Source organism: Pseudonaja textilis, chromosome 2 (assembly GCF_049901715.1).
Source record: "Pseudonaja textilis isolate UNSWEBS1 chromosome 2, rPseTex1.2, whole genome shotgun sequence".
NCBI lineage: Eukaryota > Metazoa > Chordata > Lepidosauria > Squamata > Elapidae > Pseudonaja > Pseudonaja textilis.
In genome coordinates, this window is record NC_141991.1 from 204383922 (window position 1) to 204405853 (window position 21932).

Consider the following 21932-nt stretch of genomic DNA (forward strand, 5'->3'; position numbering starts at 1 on the left):
ATCAGTAACCAAGGTACAGAACATTCACGACATTCAGTATAGCTATTAAACAGGCTATACTGAATATATTATGTACTACCACTAGATCCCCAAGTGTGGTGGCAGAGCTGTGTTTTCAGGGCCTTCTGAAAAGCCAATAGGGTTGAGGCCAATCTCCAAGTGGGGGGTGTTGTTATTCCAAACAGTAAGTGCTATGGGAGGAAAAACTCTCCTTTGGGCCATCAGATGAGATTCCTTAATAGATGGGACCTGAAGCACACCACCTCCATGTGATTTGATGATACAGGTAGATGTAAAAAATGCATTTACTATTTGTTAAGTTTAAAATCTATCAGATACATACCTGAGACCAACATTGACAAAAATATGTTATGGTAAGAGAATAGATGAATTAGACTGAAAGTTGCAGAATTACATGAAACACAATTAATTAACATTTATTTTGTTAGAAAATTTATTCTGATTTATTCTGACTACTCACAATCTGAACTAGGTATGATGTAAAGGCATCCAGTACAAAATAAACATTGTATTTTTTTTAAAAAAGTTTTCCCTGTAATCCCTGTGAGCCTCACTTTGATTATATGTAAATTTGTCTATGAAAAGAATAGGTCAGCTCCCAACTCTAGGAATCAAAATTATTACATGCATTTAGTTGTAATTCAATATAATTCATATTGAATTAATTATCAATTATCAGCTTGAAGTTTTCTACAATTTCATCAATATCCAGAAAAACAATGACTATTTTAAAAGAAACTAAGCAAAGAAATAGTACTTTAATTAGTAAAATAATTTAATCAGATCTAAAACTATTCAATATAGTTAACTAAATATTAGGGGGGGTGGGGGAAATCAGCCTTAGCAACTGAGAAGAACTGAGGTTTCTCTAATGATCATAGTGAAGCACATTTATAATCCACTTTCCACCTTCATCTATTGCAATTGTCCATACCAGAAGAGATGAAGTAGCAAAGTCTTTGTATTCAGTTCACTTCTCCTATTAGTTTCAATTAAATTTGCCTTTGTATATTTATAGTAATTCTGTAAGCCTTTCAGGTGAGATTAAGTCCCAGTGACATGATATGGAAATGAATCAGCATTGCCTTCTTTAATGGTATTTTGTCAACTTTTCAGACTAACCTAAGCTTTGGAATTCCCAGATAGTCCCCATCCCAACCAGGACCAAATTTGCTTTGTTTTATAGATATAAGCTTGGCTATATGATTTTACAGTCATATTTAATTATTCAACCTACTACCAACCCTTTACTCTTTCACTTGTTCCCTGTATTACTTGTGTGTTATAATAAATATTTACATTAAATTGCAGTGATTTGAGTACTTTGTCAAAAAGGCATAAATATGAACAGTAAATATATATATACAGAAATCTATACATATCAATAGTTGTTCCATTTTCCAGGTCACTGATGCATATGATCTAATAGACTAGTTATGTGTATTATTGCATGAATTTGTTTATACTGCATTTTATAAATTTCATCACAGAATCCAAGGCAACTTTTTGATAATCTCCTACTCAGAAATAGATGAATTGCTTGGCTTCAAAATGCATCCTGTTCTCCATACATTGCAATAATTGATCAAAATATTCTTTTTTAAGGTAATGTTTTTGTAGGAACATTTTTTTTAAAAAAAATTCCTATTTGCAGCGTACTAACTTTATCTTAAATGCAAGATTTTTTCTTATTTCACATTGATTGTATACAAATACAGTGAAATTTCATTTAGCAAATTAATTGGAGAGATGGATACACATTATTGAGGAACAACTGTTGGAGAGTACTTTATAACAGAGAAATGTTATGGTACTTGTATTAATTTGTCATTTGTATGTGCACATACAAGTGCATATATAATTATGCGTTCTTTACAGAGGCCCATTTGAAATTTTACAAAAGATATAAAAGAGTGGTAAGTAGTCAGATAACTTCAATAATTTCATATTTCAAGCATTAAAGCTCTTATCTAAAAATAAGATTTCAACACACTACCACAGAAGCATATACACATTTCTATTCTGTGTCTTGTTATTTAGTCCTTGGCAAGTTACTATTGCTAAGCATTATTGTATCAACTCAAATTGGAATAATACTTGAACCTACCTCTTATGCTTTGAGATCAGCTTTAGAAGTCATACTTGTGTGCTTGCTAATGAGATCAGTGAGCACGATAGCCCACTTTAGGGGAGCTCTTCCAACCAGAATATCTATTTATGTATTACTTCCATTTTGAAGACTCAATTGTTTCTTTATAAGCAACTTTAAGTGTATTTAGCTACATTATTTTAAAGCTCATGCAACCTTCTACATTTTTCCCCTGAAGTCCTATTAATTTCAATGGTTCAGTAGATAAAAGAAGTCAAAAGAATCAAGAGCTGTAATCCTCTGCTCATGTTCTTGAAAGTGAATACACAAAGATGTCTAGAAATAAGTTGCAGAATGAATAAACAGACAGAAAATAGTGGTATGGAATGTTCACTGTACGTCCATCAATATATGAAGAATGCAGGAGTGATCGGAAATTAATTGCATACACTGACTTCATTATTTTTAATATCTTTCAATATATGATAGGAAACATCTCCTATGAATAGGAATCACTGTGATCACTCACTTCCTAACAAGCTAAAATGGAAGGTGCACCATCAGGAAAACTACTCTTCAAAATTATTCTAAAATAAAATACATTTTTCATTGACTATCTGATGATGAACACCAAAAGTCTTTCTTTTTAAAAGAAGAAATTTTAAAAAGGTCATAGTTTCCCCTGAATGTGGAGTATAATATCTTTAGAATGTAATAATTAAAAAAAAACAATTACAGTAATCTTATCTGGACCTTGCAGCTGTATTTCCTTGTTTTGCGTTGGCAGTGTGTATTGGAAGGCTATGACAAACCATGAAAATTGCATCTTAAAGAGTTTTCTTTCTTTTCCTATGATCTGATTGAAACAGACAGCTCCATTTTGTGTATATATAATTAGGCAGTAAAATAGTCTTTGAAGGCAGATTTCATTTAGTATGTGACTCACACACAACAGGCTTTCATTCAACAGCCAAAGACTGATCTTTTTAATGCCTTAACTTGCTCAACCTGTTTTCAGGACTCTACACTCTACAAGAGAGAGAGGAGAGAGAAAAGACCTTTTGGATCAAGTTTCTTCAAGGAGAGAGGGAGAGGGAGAAAGGAGAGAATGTGAAATACTAAGAGAGAGAGACATACACAAAATCAGAATTGGATAAATTTGAGGCATTCAATCTGAGAAGGCATTGATCCCCCCACCCACTTTCTTCTTCTTTTAATGACCACTATGGCAATGAATGCTACACCACCTCTGGGAGTATATAATACCTCTTATAAAAAGCTAATGCAGCAATAAAACTAAGATCAATAGTTTGTTTTTCATCATAACTTCTCAACAAACTAATAGCTTCGGTTTTCTTTCATTTTCACTGCAAAGATTTTTTTTTTAAAAAAAGAAAAATGAATGGCATTATGTTCTGTCAACAATCATAATGTTCAAGGAAACCATCCTCAGAAAAGCACAGCTATCTTACAAGATGTGATTCACATATTGCCACAAAACATTTTAATGCACGGTAGAAAATACAAAAAGCACCCAAGCTGAATAATGCTTCAGTGTTTGTTTTTATGCTTTCGAAGCATGTTTGTTCCTGTTTTATTCCCTAATACGGGTAGTCGTCAATTTACAATCATACATTCAGCAATTGTTTAAAACTACAACCATGCTGAACAAAAGGACTTACAAACTGTACCCAAAGTTATGGTCGTTGCAATGACCCCACGGTCACATGAACTAAATTTGGGTGCTTGGCAATCAAGTTGCCCTTAGGCTGTGCCCGCTGCTCACGCAAATGGAGCTGCGTGCATGTACTTGCCCGCTGCTCACGTGGAACCATTCCCCCGTGCTTCGGTCCACAAAAGCGCAAAGGTTGGGGAACTCTATCTTAAACTGTACATCTTTCAAATTGGAATTCAAAAAAAGATCAAGCTGAACTGTATTAGCCTATTATCTTTTATTTTGATCTTGTAGGGTTTTTTTTTAAAGGATGATACAGAAAAGCAGGCAAAAAATTAGAATAGCTCCATATTAAGAAAAATGTAAACAAAAATTTACACCTTGTTGAGTAAAGCATTTTTAAAAAATGACAAACCAAACAAATAGTGCTATAATTTATGGATCTATAACTCTATTAATTTGGCACGTGTTTAAAAAACTGTACAAACAGCACCCCAAAGTTTTATCTAGGCCATTGTTTCCTCTCCTTTTAATATAACATTATTTGAAAATCATCATCATCAGCCATTTAGTCATATCCAACCTTGAACCACTCTATGGATCAACACTCTCTATGGCCTTCTGTCATGCATTACCTCCTTCAGACCCACCATGGTCACCTCAATTTCTTCTTTTATAGTGTCCAGCCAGCAGGTACTAGGGTGGCCCCTTCTCCTTTTTCCACTGATTATTCTCAGCATAATTGACTTTTTGAGTGAGTCAGGTCTCATGACATGATCAAAATATGGCAGTCTCTGTTTAGCGATCTTGGCTTCAAGTGACATTTTTGGTGAGGTTCAGTCTAGAATGTCTTTATTTTTTCAGTCCATGGAATGTGTAATAGTCACCTCCAGCACAGCAGTTCAAAGGAGCATAAATAGCAATGGGAAAATTATTGCATTAACTAATCTGCATTTAGTTAAGGCAATAACTAAATAACAATAAATAAATTTTGTATCACTAATACAAAAAAATAAAAAAAATATTACAACGTAAGTGCAAGAAAGACATGTCTGATCCACAGACTTGTCCCAAAGGTCTTTTTTCAAGAGACAACTGGACTTTCTGGTTTTTCTTTGAAGACATTTCACTTCTTATCCAAGAAGCTTCTTTGGCTGAAGAAGCTTCTTGGATAAGTGAAACATCTTCAAAGAAAAACAGGAAAGTCCATTTGCCTCTTGAAAAAGCACTTTTGGGACAACTATGATCTGGGTGACTGAGAGTTTCCATAGACAAATCCACAGACTTCCTTCAGTCAACTTTAATGCAGCTTTTGGTTAATTTCAAATCACTATTGAAAGAAACTTCTTGTGCTTCTATACATTCTTGTGCTAGCAAGAGAATAAAAGGTTGCCCAAGACATATTGGATGCCCAACTTTTGATTTCATCCATGAATTGGCTTTATCCATGCAAGAGCCAATACATTAAGTTTGTGGGAATGTGGTTTCCAGCAGGGGGAAAAGTCTTTTATAAGAGGAAGGCAAGGGAAAAGATTTTCAGATATGCCAACATAAATATTTCAAAGTTACTTTTTCATCAACTTTGTAACTAAGCAATTGCTATCCAAAGCAGTTGTTAAACAATGACTAGCTGTACTACACTACTGAAGGACAAACCCTTCCCTTACTTTCCATTTTAAATCCAGCATACATTGACAAAAACACTTCCTCATAATTTCACATTCGACTTTCTTCACAAGCATTTTGATTTTGCAAGTGGACAAAACGTAAATCACTAGTAGACTGGGTATGTTGCATACAACATGTACAGCATAGTTTCTCTGTTTGGTAATGTTTCTCCACACCCTCTAAATCTCAAAACTTTCTGGCTTGTGTTTCTGATAGGTTTGAAACTACAGACCTAGAAGGCAACATCTCAGTAGCTATGCAGCTTAAGTAACCAAAAACAGAGTGAACAATGCCAATTTGTGCCTTCTGTTTCAAACAACTGCTCCCATACCTTCTTGTGCTCTGTGAATTAACACATTCCTTCCATCTTCCTTCACAAAAAGACATTTTGACCAGAGTCAAAAATGTTATGTCCATGTGTACACTGGTACTTAACGTTGTGAACTCTTTTGAATTTTCAGTATTTCTGTAGAATTACTCACTAAAACGTAATCTGTTCTCCCCACAAATCCTAAAACTAAATAAAGAGAACCCAATTAAACAAATGAGTCAGAAACATGCTTGTTCATTGATTTATTAAAGATGATACATACTTACATACATATGTACAGTGACCTGCAAAAATGTTTCTTCCAATAGTTTTCTTTGGGGAAAGAAGCAAAACAAAATTGATTTTTGAAATAAATAAGAATGCATGTGAGGCCTCAACATTTTTGTTCATAGGGTTAAGATCAGTGTTACTGAGGAAATGCTGTGAACACATTTTAACAAATTCAAAGTGAGTATGTTAATTCAGCACATTCTGAAAATGTTACATATCAGCAAAATCACTACAATAATATGTTGCTCTTAGCTTTGTTTATTATAGAAACAATAACAATCTTTCTGTGTTTTCTCCTGAAATAGCATCTTTGGAATTTGTAATCTACTTCCAAATCTGAAAAGTCTATTGCATAGTTCATTCACTGAATATGAATCAGTAATGTGATTTGGTTACAAAAAAGGCAATTGCAATATTACCTAACTTTAAGTAATTTCTAGTTGACGGAAGATAATAATTCTGTTTCCTTCTGCATTGATCCGACAGATCCAATCTAAACTACCAGAAGTCCTCGATTTATGACCATTCATTTAATGACTGTTCAAAGTTACAAGTTATAATTATGCTGAAAAAAGTGACTTAGGACCAGTCCTTGAACCTGTTGCATGTTTCTGCAATCATGTGATCAAAATTTGGCAACCAGAATGTATTTATAATAGTTCCAGCATTGTGGAGTTATTTTTGATTGTCATTTGTTGTGATCTTTCTTGGGGGCTGCCAGCAAGCAAAGTCAATGGGGGAAATCGGATTTACTTAATGCCTATGTGATTCACTTAACTGATGATTCACGTAATGACCTCAGCAAAAAAGGTTGTAAAATCAAGCATGATTCAACCGCATAGCTTAGTGGAGGATGTTCCACTCCCAATTATGGTCATAAGTTGAAGAGTACTTGTTTATTAGACATCATTATCCCATTTAAATTCTACCAATCGGTAACAATGATATCTCGAATAGAATATTTTATGCTATCATGTCATTTATCAAACAGGTTTCTTGCAAGCACTTGGGTTTATTTATCATGCTAAGGCAAAAGATGTGTTGAACAAACTAAACTATAGTAGTTCATAGATCATGGTTTGCAAAAATCAGTGGCTGATTTCCCACTCAAGAGCTAAAGAAAATCAAATATCCCCTTTTATGGTTTAGAACAATGTGTGAATTTTAAACAGAACTTTTAAAAGAGACTTATGTCCATTTATTCAGTTGTAACAATACCAGAAGTAATACATTTGTATTAATTTACATGGCAGCAATTTAATTAATGAACCACTTTTAATTTTTTATTTCTAAGTATTTATGATAGACCAATTAGCACTTTTTCAATGTGTACAATTTTGGCTAAATTTGGAAGGGTAGTAAACAAAGCAAAGTTCAATATTCTACAGATTACATACAAAAGAACCTGCTACAGCAGCTACTTGTGGCCTGTGGGCTGGATGTGTCATGTGCTGGCCAGGCCCACCCCGGTTTAGCGAAGGGGGAAAAAGTCACAATACATCACAACAACGTGATGCCGTGAGTTTGACACTCCTGTGTTACAGCTTATATACAAAAAAAAAATTATGACATTTATCAGATATTCTGAGGAACAGCTATCAATCATTGTATAGACCATTAAGCCAAGCAGTTTTAAGAATTTATGAATGCAATTTTGATTTGTCCTATATACTAGGACATTTGTTTGCTCAATTGTTTTTTCAAAAATGTATAAAAAAAAGGATCTACAAGCATTTATACACAGACATTTAAAAACATTTTTAAATTCATTCAAGAAAAGTAATTGCATGGGCCTTGGAGGTACATGTAGCATGTTACTATATACAGCTAGACCTCGACGTATGACTACCCTTGAGCCCAAAGTTTCTGTTGCTAAATGAAACATTTGTTAAGTGAATTTTACCCCATTTCATGAGTTTTATTTTGCCAGTTATTAAGTGAATCACTACAGTTGTTAAGTTAGTAACACAGTTAAGTGAATCTGGCTTCCCCATTGACTTTGCTTATCAGAAGGTAACAAAAGGTGATGACATGACTCCAGGATACTGAACTGTCATAAATATGAGTCAGTTGCCAAACCTCTGAATTTTGATCACATGACTGCAATGCTCGTAAATGTGAAAAATGGCTGTGTCACTTTTTTCCCCAGTAACACTTTAAAAGAGTTATTACTTGTAAGTTGAGGATTATCTGTATTTCTCTATTTAAAGAGCTGATATAACCGTCTATTTTATGCAGTAATCCTACAAATGTCCTCTCCCTAGGTGGCTCACAACAACCAGTTAAAATAATATGCTTTCCCATTGCCATTTTATGTTTAAAATAGTGCCCAATTTTTTTTATGATCCAGAACAACTTGATTATAGAAGACTCTAGCAATGCACTTAATTTAATAAGAAATGACCTATCAGCCTTATATAAATAGGCTATTTATATATATATCTTTTATCTATTCTGCTATTCTGCAGTAAGAGATCTGAACATAAGGGTTTGAAAATCAACCAGTGAAGTGCTATAAAAGGACTCTTCCATAATAATGATTATATGGCATATTTACAAAACTCTTTATAAGATGGAAGGCCTTCAGAGAATACAAGTATATTTCTAGCTTATGTTTATTACAGTGGATCTTCTGATTAATTTTCTCGTTAAGAAATTTAACAGAAGCATAAATTAAAACAATTGGCCCCAACACTATTAATCACTTTATATAGCCAAAGGGGTTAATGTAATTATCCCCCAAATGCCTCTTTTTTCTCATTATTTTCCCAATACATCTTCAACAGTCACAATGAATCACACAGGTCTCTGGCTAAATACAGGCTTTCTTTTATCTACACTGGTGCTTCGCGACAAAAGCAATAAACTCAAACTTACTCAGTTCACAGGTGCATTAAATGATGGAAGTTTGTCCTCTATTGATCAACATGGATGGCTGGATTTTGAATCTGCCTTGCAAAATATATCCAACTGTAAATATGTAAATTGATTAGAATAGCAAATAAAGGAAAAAGCAATTGCAAAGTCTTTCACCTTTATCTCTGAATGCCAAATTCTACTACAGTAATGTCTTTTGTTTTCCTTGGACAACAGCCATAGTCAGGTCATACATCTTTAAGAATAGAAAACCACATACAAAATTCTTAAATATGGGTAAAAGGTGCACTCACCTTCAACTGGAAGTATGCAAGATGGCCTTGTCACTTAATTTTTAAAAACAGTTGAGAACTAATTTTTTGTTTGAAATATTATTTCTAATATTTGAATGCTATTTTTTTCTTTGAAACGTTAATAATCCCAATTGCATTTAATGTTATGGAAGTGGGTCTTCATTTATATATCTGAAATTAACCTTGCTTCCCCATTTGTTATAAAGTCCCTCTAAGAAATTTGGAGAATTAACATGAGGATAATTGATAATATTTATCACATACCGGTCATCTTTGTTCTACAGGCAGTGAGGCACAATATGCATTTCTGGATGACAGCTGGATGTGCATATATTTATATCTTTGTATACATGACCTTTAAGTCTGCCCTTGTGCAGACTTCGAAGGCAAAAAAGTTGTCCGATCCCTGCTTGATTAAGAATAAAAGTTTATGAGATTATTTGTGGGGTGAGCAATTAAATATGTAGAGAGGTGTAATCTGTGGACACATTAAATTATTTGTTTTAATGACTGTTATAGCACCATTATATTATGTGAATGAAACATGGAAAACTTCTAATAGTTGCTTATTAGCTTACATCACTGTGCTTTTCAAACACATTTAAAGTAAATGCATTCCTCATTTTAATCAATCAGTACAGTTCTTTGGTCAACTAGGAGATGAAATTATAAGAATATGGTGGGATGGAGCGGTGCTATTTCACCCGTCAGTTTCAGTTACAAAAACATTTGTTCAATGGACTATCCTCCTGTAACATTCAGATTGTATAATACAAATAAAGCAGAAGCATGTTTGCAATCTCACCCAGTGACCATTCCTTGGCGAGAGAACAGACTAACTATTCAGAAGCAATTTTCTTCAGACTGAATTTATGTGCTGACCGTATAAGATCACTTCCCATAATAACCCTCCCCCTACCCAGTGTTAAATACAATCTGTCTCCCACTCACTGTAATAATAATGTGCAAATGACTGTAATTTTGCAGACATGAAACAGCCTAAAGTGAAACATGTCTAAACAAGAGGTTGATTTTGAAAAATGGGGGCTATTAACCAAATTAGTAAAATATACATTATTCAAAAAGAAAAAAAAGAAAAAAGAAAAGAAAAATTCAACAGTGACCTGTGTAAGTACTATTTTATTTAATTCCTCCTCCAAAAAACCCTAATCATCTCAATGAGTAAAAATTAGATGAAATATTTGCAATTTCATTGAAAAAACAACATGGGAAAACAGAAGCAAAGGAAGAAAACTATTTTTAGGGATTCATCTATGAGTATTGGTTACTGACATTCTCTCTATCCAGAATTATTATTATCCAATACTTAGTTCAAGAATGCTTTTAGCAACATTCTGCAAAACAAAAAGATCCAAATATCATATGCTGATTACATTAGCATAATATATGTTTATTAATGTTCATACTTTTTCCTTTTTCTACCATCTTTCAAATACCTTGATCATATACAGTCTTATTTTATAATCTGATTTCTATTTAAGTAAATCTTATATATAGTTTCCGAATACAGTGTTGTCAAAGTGCAATCTTATTAAGACTTAATTGTTCACAATTCCATTAAAAAATTACTTTGAAGTCTCATCTACAAACTTTATTTAACACACTGGCAAAACAGTAATTCACAATTAGGTGGAAAAAACAGGGCAACAAAAACATTTCAAAGCAGTTTACAAAGTTTAGAGTTTTATTATTATTGCTGAACATTTTTATAGCAATCTTCATTTCTTTAACAATAAATTTCACCTTGTTTCAAAAGCTAATTTCCCAAGATTTGCTATTGTTAGCATATTGCTGTGTATTCTCTGTGTGGGATTACAACCTAAGAATTGGAACAAAAAGCTTTATTTATATTGCAACTACACTGCTATAAACAGACCTATTTTCCAGGCTTCTCACTTCCAAGAAACCTTCCATTTTTTAGCAAGACTGTAGTTATTTAAAGTGCATAAAGAAGTATTTCTCAAAGTGTTGAATATTCCTCAATTCAACCACTTTAAAATTTACTTTTTCCCTCCCAGTTACTGCTGACATAAGATCCTGTAATGAAGTTCAAGTCATTCATCTATTTACTGTTATCTATTTGGGGTGGGGGGGTGGGTGGGGGAGGAGGAAGACAGAGAGGGGGAGGGAGAGAGAGAGAGAGATGGCTGAATTTGCAGTATTTATGAACTGAGATGCTTAATACACTACTGACATTTCAATAGGTATAGAACTGGCTATCTCAGCTCTTCCTGAAATAGCATTAGCTTCAGCATTAACAACTACTTCTCCTAAATTCCCTTTACTACAGTATATCCCATATAAAGTGTCACTCAATCACTTAATCCTTTCTCCAAGTAAAAGAGATGGTTTTCTGGCACTAATTTCCATAACTTTTTTGTAATTTCCTGAATAAGAAGGTTATACAACTTTTTCTCAGCTTCAAAAATCTGCTATGCAAAAATATCTTTTATACCAAATAATATTTGGATTGCAGGTATGGTAGAGGGAAACAATGATTTAGTTTTTTTCTTTACAAGACCAGATTATGTTGCAGAACCAAAAATTAACAGAGCCCTTTTTATTGCATTCAAGATTTCCCAAACAAATACCCAGCTGGAGGATTCAAATTTTACAACTGAATCTACAGATGCAAGTTCTTACTTTTAGCACGCAGTATCGGAGTTATAATTTCAAAATATGAATTGGAAATTGAGCTTTCTTTTACAAGTTAACAATGGATTGTTGACATGAGTTAGGCTCAATTCATATGACTATTCTGCACTTCACATGGTCTACATTTGGGGTGTCAAACTTGCATTACCACGGCAGCACCATGTGACCTATCATGACTTTTCTCTCCTTCGCTAAATCAGGCATGGGTGTGGCCAGCTTGTGACGCATCCAGCCTGCAGACTGCAAGTTTGACAGCCCTGGTCTACATCATCATAGCTGCAAAGCTGAACAAATCAGAACTTACTTCTACACAAATTTATAGTCTTGCATTACTATCATTAGACTTACTGCAGCTCACACATTACACTAATGATTTTGTTAAGTTTTGTGGAATAATCACAATTTTGTTCCATAAATGTATAAAAATATTAAAACATATAAACTACATGACTGGGTTATAAATTAAGCCAAATCCAACCAAATCACCTAATAACTTAATGACATACGTGATTTTAACAGATGGTAGGTGTGTTTGTAACCAATATCTTCCTTCCATACAATTGTTGGCTGCATTCACTACTGTACCAAATTTTAGTGGCAATGCAGAACTGTTCCAACCATTGTTAACTCATTAAAAAAAAGAAACTCAATTGTGGAAGCTTTTTGTAGAATTTTAGCGCAACTGGCAAATATGTAAGATGTGAGCAAGAATAACTGGGCATTGTGTACATTTGTTACATTTGTAAGTCTTTTTGACCTCAATAGCAGTGGTAAGCACACAAAGTGGATCAACCCTAGTTTGTTCAAATGAAATTCCTGCCTGGCAAAAATATTGTTTTAAGGAGGTTCATCGTATTTATTCATCTAGAGATTTACACCAAATAGCACAAAATAGATTTTAGGTATTAAAATATCAAACCACACAATTGGTAGCAAACTGTTATAATTTGAAACCCCACACTTCAAATTTTATACTTTTATTATTTGGAGAAAACTGTTCTTTATCTGCTCAAGTATTTCCTTAAAAAACATATTCTTGATTCCCACAGATGAAAGATAACAGCAAAACCAAAAGGGTTTTAAAGAAGCTATAAAATATATGTGTCCATCTAAACAATGGCCATTAACTATCATGCACATGCTTAATGGTTTATTAAGCATGACCTCTGAGAGCACTCTCTTTCAATAACTGGACATTTTGATTATTTCAGGTTTTGCTTAAATATGTAAAATAGCGTGTCTGGAACAAAATAACATATTCTGTACAGAAAGCTTGGGGGAAGGGCTGCTGAATTAGGTTTCTCCAATGCAGACTTTGCAATTTTCTGACACCAGGATATACCACAGCTTTAGTACATTCTTGGTTGTACATCTACAACAAAATATAATTCTTGATGAAGCGCGTCACTGGAAAGAGGTTAAGTGGGGGAAGGGCGACCAGAAAATAATTGCATTCTCACTCATGTGTTCACGCGGTTGGTAAGTGGTTTCTTGCTATTCCAGTTCACTGCTTGCAGCAGTAAATCAGCAGGCTGGAAACAAAAGGGTTACTCTTCTTCATAATAAAAATCGAAATGCCCTACTTAAGTCATATTGTAAAAATGAGCAGAAAATAAAGTGTGGAAAAACGAAGGGAGAAGGGTGAGAAAAGGCGATCGCGCACCATGTCGGCTGAATACCCCTGCAAAGCAGGGAGGATGGGGGAAAGGAGACAGGGACTGTTTTCCTTTAGGAAAACGTCTCTCCCTCAACTCCCTCCTTTTGCTCAGGAAAACACACATCAATATCAAAAAACCCCACCTATGTACACAGTCAAATGGTACAGATATTCAGTGGGGGTAAAAAAAAAAAGCACTCGGAGAAACGGAAAGATTTTTCAACTGGTTCTTGGAAAAGGCACACAAGGAAGCCATTAATTGTGGCTTTGCATGCAGACGCAAATCTTACAGGCTGAAATGGTATAAACGAGGGAGTCTCCTAGATTCCGTCTCCGGGATATATGGTGCAGTCTTAACGACCCCCCCCCCTTCCTTACCTGATCCTTTCATTTAAATAAAACGTATAGGCTAATGCCGTAATTGAAATAGGAAACACATTTGTATCTTGCTGTAGCAAAAGCCTGCCTAATGGAGGACTCCCATAGGCTGAAGATTGCAAAATACAAGACTGTGTCTGTATGTGGGTGTGCGCGCATTTCTCACACCCTCCGGCAGCTAAGAGGAGCCACCATCCAATGAGAAGGCTCGGTTTCATAAAAGCTGGCCTTTGATTGGACAGAAGGGAAAGGGCATTGGGAACAAAGAAAAGTCCCTTTCAGGTACGGAGTCTGGGCTTGCTTCACGCTCTCGCTTCTCTCCAGTTCTGATTTCTGCTGTTCAGTAGTGCACTAAAGGCAGCTTGATTTATGCAGTGTGCGTAAGAGAGCGAGCTCATGTGAGAGAATGAAAAGCTCTATATTTTGAAGGGTTTTTTTTTAATTTCAATTTAGAAAAGCCTTTTAATGGTTCACGAAATCTGGTGCTCTTTTCTTCAAAAAGCCCCCCTTAATCTGTCGAGGAAATTAATTTTTTTTCCAAAAATAAAAAAAAAATCGGCTGCAACAAAACACACTCATTGCACTTGTAGAAGGAAAAGGTCAACTCGATTCGATACAGTAAGTACGACTGCGTGGTGTATCGATAGCACTTAGAGGGGATATCTAGAGCTATCTTATCTCTCTTATCTGTCTCTCTTTCATATGAAAAGGGGAGCGAGCGTTAAGAAATGCGTGCATTGCAAGGAAAGCTGGCTGTAGGTGGGTTTAAAACTAAAATACACCAAAGGGGACGTAGGAGAGGGTGAAAGCATTGCAATTTCTCACACAAATCATCCTGAAAGTGCACTTGAGGGGAAGAGCAGGGGGAGGGAGCGCGCTAAAGCGTATTACCTTTTGGGGTTTAACTGACCAAGTGGGGGAAATAAAAAAACAAACAAACAAAACCCGAGACTTAAAGATCAGCCTGCGTGTCGCCTTGTCCCTTGCTTCAAGATCAGCCCTAAAACAATCAAAGAGCTTGATAAAGAAAATCGAATTTAAGATTCTTTGCAAGGGAGAGATTGTCTTCTGTCACATGCAAATAAACAATCTGCTGTTAAAAGTGGGGCAGGAGGAGGACGCCCGTGTGTTGCGGGTGCAGTGAATATTTTAATACCACCCATAAAAAAGCTGCTCCGGTTCCCATCTCCCGCCCATAGCAATATAATATATATATATACACAGAACTGCCATGATCCAATAAAGACAATACTAATTTGAATGCTACGGAATGTTTCGTTTGTGCTGGAGAGAAAGAGAAAAGGGGCATTTAAAAACCCACCACGAAGCCATCCTCCTCATGGCGAATTCCTGATGACACCGAATTCGAGGAAGGGGCCGATCGCTCTCCTTTTTCTGCAACAGAAGGTTTGCAAACCTGGGGTGCTCATTTCACCTCTTATCTCGGGAGCAGCCACTTCTCGGGAGCAATGTTTCAGATGCATAACTTGTAGCTGCGCCAGCCCCAGTAGGTAGGGAGGGGGGGAAGAGAGGATGAAGGAAGAGAGGAAATAGATTCTCTCCCCCCCCACCCTTTAAAGACCAGATCAGTATTTTCTTGATACGGTTGTCACCCATTTTTTGTTCTCACGACAACCAATTGAGCCCTTGATCCTCACGTGATGTGAAAAGCTTGAACTGTAACAAAATCGCTCCTTTTAGGTGGTTGGTTGCTACTATCCCTCCCATCCCCCTCCCTCCCTGCCTCCCTCGTCTGTTTTCTCCCTGATACATTTCCAGCGAACCGACTCTGCAGTTTCCAATCTATCAACAATTCATTACAGTTTTTTTTATCTTCCAAACACCAGCTAATTAAAAATACTAAAGCCAAGCTCCGAAAGGCGAGGAGGGAAGAAGGAAATGTGAAAGATGAACCAGCGTTGGCTGAAACATTTCTCGAGGGTAGGAGGGAGGACCAAACAAAATCTCTGTTCTAAAAATAATGACATATATTTTACCTCTTCGGATTCTTAATTACCGATGGCTCATTCTATGATTTATTTGTTTTAAAAACCTCTCCTCTCCAGGAACTGGTATTTGATTTAAAAAAAAAAACCTATTCCCCAAAAAACTTTCAATCATTTCCTCCGTTTAGGAATATTTGCTTCATTTTCAGACTCTCTTTTTTTCAACACTCCATCATGTTTTGATAACTGGTTCATCAGACCCTGATTTTATTCCCTCCCTCTTCTCCCTTCCATTCTCCCGTCAAGTTAGTTCAAGAAGTCAGATCTGTGAGCGCGGGAGGGGGAAAAAAAAACCCCACTTCCCAACTAACAGGCGGAATCCAGCCCAGATTTTCAATCCTTTCTCTCCCCCCCCCCTTCACTAATTTTCCTCGATGTTAGCACATTCTGCCTTGTAACAACCGGTCGCCTGTAGGTTTGTTTCATGGAATCATTACTTACTGATCAGGATGGCTACAGAAGCTGGAACTGAAGACTGGATGTGAAGTTACGGAAAACATTTTTTCAATTTATATTTCTTTATTACAATCACATCTTGGTGCTTGTTCAAGGAAAGAAGAAAAAAAGATTTTTATTTTTTTTTGGTGTTTGTGGCTTCTGGTGTTTTAAATGTGAAATACTATCTTTCAGCCTGTGAAGTTGTGAGGAACAAAATACTTAAGAAGGAAAACCATATTTTTTTTCCAAAAAAAAAAAAAAAGGTGGGAGGAAAGAACCTCTTTTGTGTGCCAAAAAGGAAGGAAATATGTTTATTGATGATTACTCTGCCCGAAATGTTAGTTGGTTTTTACTTCTTGATTACTTGCTCTTTAAGTAAAATGAAGTGGGATATTGAGTTCTTGCTGAAACCAGCAAGAACAGAATTTTGATTCTCTGGCTTAATTTAAAAAATGATAAAGGATTAAAGGTAAGCAATGTATATAATATATAAATATTTAGACACGGATATTAAGAGAAAAAAAGATTCCTTTAAAATAATTTTAGCTAAGCTGTGTCAAGCACACTCTGTCTTGCGGTTAGAGGCCACCTTGGTGTAGAGCGTTTAAAGTGTATGTCTTAATCAGTTTCCAGTACAGTCAGTAATACTATATTTAACAGTTTGAGCAGTAGGTGACCTAAGTGGACATTAGAACTACTTTGAGATGTGTTATCTTAAATGCATTTTAAATAGAAATGGTGCATTGCCTTCTCAGATTAAAAATCTTAAAATGAATGTACTTTTATTGTTGTTTTGTTGTTCTCAGAGATTCTTCCTTACAGAAACAAGCTAATTCAGTCTAAGGAACAGATTCAGAACTTGAAGGGGGTGGTAAATTTTTTCCCCCAATAATGGGGGGAAATGAGTTTTAGACAGAGAAGCTTCCTCCTTGTGCTTAAATGATACAGAATCACATTTGGTATTTTGGAATTTTGGAATTAAATGCTGCAATTTAAGAATATGGTTATTTTGGGCTTGGGTTTTTTTGGTTGTTTGTTTTTTGGGCACATGGCATTTTAAGAAATGATCATAGATGATGGGATGCAACCTTAGAAAAGAGGCTTATTATCAAAGGCTTTGGTTTTACAGACATCTCAAAAATTAATATATGGAGTGTCTTTTCTTATGTGCCTCTAATATCAGTTTGACTGTATTCTGATAAGACCCAGCAAGAAATATTCGACTTTTCCCCTTCCTCACAGGAAAAGGTGGACCTGGACTTCAGGGTATATACCCAGATATACCTGGGGGAGGAAAGCAAGAAGAGTTAACTTTAAAAAGCCCCACGGAGATAAACGAATGTCCCCTCATCTACAAAGGAAAGTTCGTCTGATTTTTACTCAAGAGTTCTCATCTTCAGGATGTCATTGAACACTTCCACTGCTGGCAAAGGTGTGGATCCAAACACAGTTGATACCTACGACAGTGGTGATGACTGGGAAATCGGGGTTGGGAATTTAATAATTGATTTGGATGCAGATTTGGAGAAAGACAGACAAAAGTTTGAGATGAATAATTCCACCAATTCCAAGGATTGTGGGAGTCTTGCTTCTAGTGGAGTTAATCCTACCTCAGCCTTAGCTGATGGCCTAAAATTTTCTTCTGTTCAACCCCCTGCTTCTCAGGGGAATTCCTCACACAAAGAAACTAACAAATCAAAAGTGAAAAGGAGTAAAACTTCGAAGGATGCTAGTAAATCTCTGCCTTCTGCTGCCTTGTATGGAATTCCTGAAATCAGCAGTGCTGGCAAGAGACAGGAAGTCCAAGGGCGCCCAAGCGAGGCAGGTGGCATGAATTCAGCACTGGGTCAAAGTATGAACAGCAGCCCAAATGGCAATAATGGTACCACCAGCATCAATAACAACACTCTTGCCTCTTGTGGGAAAAATAAAGAGGAGAAAACAGGTAAAACACAAGCCAGTAGAGGCTCCAAGCGGGATAAAGATGGAGGTAAATCCAGGAAAGACCGGCAACTTGATCTACAGCAAGGACCCTCAAATAACTCTAGCCAAACTGCTCCTGGGCACTTGTATAGTTTTGGGGCCAAGGGAGGTTGTGCTGGGAGCAACATCCCTTTCAATTGTACCTCCTCCTCCACAGCTGGGGATGCGAACAAAAGTGCTCCAGATTCAGGGTTAATGGGGAACTCTATTTTGGTAAAGAAAGAAGAGGAAGAGGAAGAAAGCCACAGGAGAATAAAAAAGCTGAAAACAGAAAAGGTAGGAGTAATTCACCATTCCTCATTTGATAAACTTTGAACAACTCTGCTTCTGTTTGTATATTGTCCAGTATTTATGATTAATTTTCTCAATTGCCTACTTACGGCCTGGGCTTACATGTTATCTGACTGGAGTGTTTGGTTTTTAGGAAAAGATATCTAAATTGTCACTGATGGGGGTTGCCCTCGTGTTTTATCTTGCAAGTTGGGAGGTTGTTGCCATTGCTGTTTGGAATGAAGCCTTTTGTGTGCATCCTACACTGAAATCCTGGTGATGTCTGTTTGGGGGTGGGGGTGGGGAGGTGTTCTGTCTCTCCAGGTATCTGAATAACTTGCACCATCCTTTGATTACAAGGAAGAGCAATTAAACAGGTTCTTGACTTCTTTAGCTCCTTGAATTAGAGAGATAATCTTGGTGTGGGTGTTGGGGGAGGAGGCTGTTAGAGAGTTATTGCCTCTTGTACAAAAGCCAAGAGGTTCTACATAATTCAGAAACTGCCATAAGGCATGCTTTGTCAGCAGGCATGCCGTGTGCTTAGAAGCTGTTTGGTGCAAGTCCAGTGGGGGAGGGGAGCCCACTGAAATCTGTGTGTACAACCTTTATCTCCAAATGTAGATGAACACTTTGTCCTCTGTCCAGAAGTCTCTTTTCTTCTTATCTACATTCTCAGAGAGTTCCTGGATGTGCATTGCCTGTTTGTTGAATAGCTGAAAAATGTGTGTGTTTTTCTTCCTCTTCACTAAAGTCTGAAGAATGTGCTCTGTTAAGGATAAATGGCCTTGCATTGTGAGGGGAAGTGGAAGTTACTGATTTCTCTTGGCTGCTCACTGGGGCAGGGTTTGGGGTAAGCACCATTTGTTCTGTATCCAGAAGACAAGGTTTCTTTGTCATTCAGGGAGCTATTGTTGGGTTATAATTAAGACTCAAATTAATTCCACAGGTTGTTTAAACAAAAGAGAACCCTTCCCTACTCCCATGCAGAGTAATCGCTTGCAACATTATACATGGTTGTCTTGACATTATTCCTTTTTACAATACCCAGCCAAAAGTGTGAAAGTTTTTAGCTGCTTATTTAGTACACTACAGCTTACAGAACTGTAACGATGTGCTATTTAAAAGACGTTTGGTGAATTTATATATTACATATATTTTAGTAAATATTAGGCTCCTATAGCTCATCAGTAAATTGTTTGCTATAAAAATTGGATAGTTTAGAAATGATTGCCAAGATAATTAATTTAGAGCACATAAACCTTTATATATAGCATTTAATTTAGTTATAAGCCTGCAAACTAGGGCTTTGAATGGTTTGTGTTACACTGTGTCTTCCTCCTCCCCCTGTCCCCTGCTGCTACCTTCAGCCAACTGAAAAAAAACTAGCTCAGTTTACATCCTAAATTTGGTTTATCTTCTGGGTTAGTGCAGTGTTTCTTCTTGGTCTGAAAACTATCCTAAAATCCCATGCTTGTTTTTTTTTTAATTAACTTAGTACAGTAGGCATTTGCTTTTGTTGCCAATAGTCTTCAAATTGTAGTTCTCTAATCTGCTTTAACTATCTAGATAAATTGCCCTAATCCAGTCTTCACAATAGTTGTGGTTAAAGAGTCAGAGCCATTTGATTGGATTCAGTGGATGCCTGGAATGTGGGAGGTGCTGCCCTTTTGTAACCCCCTTAGCCTTTTAATCTTTCAGCCAAATGTTCACATTCAACAATTTTGTTTAGCTGGCAATCTGAACATTTCAGTATCTCAAAGGCTGCTGTCATGGCAACAAGAGATTAGAGAGTGGTGTGGTTTTCTCCAGTTTTTGTGTTCCTTTTCATACTAGTCGCACAGGAAATTATATGAGGAATGAATTCATACACAAGCAAGTACATTTCAGCCAGTGTAATGTAAATGAGGTAATGTGTAAACTAGGAACAAACCAGTCTGGAGTAGCTTTTTGCCAAAAGAACACTTCTCATTTCAATTCTTGTCTGTATAGAATTGGTAGAGCTTGAATTACCAGAAACACCCACTGCTGCTGCCTTATATTGACTTTAATGGCTTCACTTGTTAGAGTCCTGCAGAGCTGCCCATTGTCTCTGGAAGGAGGATGTTGGCTTACTGTCTTAAACATCCTACCGTTTTTTTCTTTTTCTTTTGCTATTCAGGGAAATTCCTTTTAATCAAGTCATGTGAATGTAAAACTAAGAATATGACTATTTTTCAAACAGGATTTAAAAAAAAACAAACATTCAAGGGCAGCCTTGTTTGAAAAAAAAACAAAAAACTGAAAATTAAATTGGCCTTTATTGAGAGACGAATTGGTGAAGAGCCCAAAATAAAATCTTTCTTGGCTTCAGCATGGAACTGGCAACAGTGGGCGATTGAATCAGTTTATACACTCAAATTTGAATGTTTCTTTTTTAAATTAAGCAATCTCTGAACATTTAAACTCTGAGGTTCTTTTTTGGAATGGAGCTTTTTAAAAAAACAATAGCAAAAAGACAGTTAAAGGATAAAAGCTGCTTCCTAGTGGTGCGATTCCTATTTATTTTTTAATATATTGCTAAATTGTCAATTTTAGGTTTCTTCTGTTTGTCTGTTGAAGCCATGTGAAAATATGTTCAGTGGAATCTTTTGGCATCCGCTAACTATTTCTTTTAAGCTTGCAAAATGTCAGAGGTTATGTGCTTGTTCAACCCTTTTGGTATTTAGCATACCAATTACATGTTTCAATGAGTAAAACAAAGGAAAAGATTTGGTTGCCAGGATGTGACAGGAGGGGCTGGAATGTTAGAACCTGCTCCATTTCAACATTGCCAAATTTCAACTATCAAGTTACAGAAAAATTTAATCAACCTAAGATTTTCCTGTCTGGTTTTTTTTTTTTTTTGATATTTTGCCTACAGTTCATCTGCGTGTTCATCGAACAGTTTGCATTAAAATTTTATATAACTTCATATATAATATTATATAATGTATATAATATAACTTAATGCATTTAAGTGGGATGTGTGTTGTTAATTGGCTATTCTTTAGAACTAGCAGAGGATGTGCTGTTCACTGTTTTATCAGCATGCAGAGCAATTCTCTGTTGGAATTAGGTTGCTTCTCTGTATTCATGTACATTTATTGTAGTATGAAACTTGTAACTGGTTGTTGTACACATCCTGAGCTTTTTCATGTTTCCTGTGATGTTGAAGGGTTGTGAATATTTTGAAAATGTTTTGACTTCATGAGGTTATGGAAGTGTATGTTGTTTGTATTTAAATATGGCCATGAATGCTAGGGTTTGGGACTCATTTATTCA

At 35.9% G+C, this 21932-nt stretch overlaps 1 protein-coding gene and 1 long non-coding RNA gene across 9 annotated transcripts in view; one reads left to right on the forward strand and one right to left on the reverse strand.

Moving 5' to 3' along the window:
• Window positions 1-3826: 3826 nt before the first annotated feature.
• Window positions 3827-14041, reverse strand: LOC148127334 (uncharacterized). Of its 2 annotated transcripts, XR_015742229.1 has the most exons (4): window positions 13936-14041; window positions 9489-9630; window positions 8932-9024; window positions 3827-6096 (listed from the first exon to the last, which is right to left on the reverse strand). It is a non-coding gene; the product is annotated as an uncharacterized LOC148127334 (long non-coding RNA). The 2 variants fall into 2 exon arrangements; XR_015742228.1 differs by having other exon boundaries at window positions 3827-9024.
• A 144-nt stretch (window positions 14042-14185) lies between these two features.
• Window positions 14186-21932, forward strand: part of ZNF608 (zinc finger protein 608) — a 110915-nt gene continuing 103168 nt past the window's right edge. For 3 of the 7 annotated variants that reach the window (XM_026720539.2, XM_026720530.2, XM_026720547.2), the window contains exons 1-2: window positions 14216-14553; window positions 17622-18638. In XM_026720539.2, the coding sequence (XP_026576324.1) occupies window positions 17781-18638 (858 nt within the window). In that variant the 5' untranslated portion in view covers window positions 14216-14553; window positions 17622-17780. Of the gene's footprint in view, window positions 14554-15155; window positions 15343-15806; window positions 16849-17621; window positions 18639-20386; window positions 20539-21932 lie in introns of those variants that run through there. The other 4 variants (XM_087926896.1, XM_087926895.1, XM_087926897.1 and 1 more) reach the window with 4 other exon arrangements.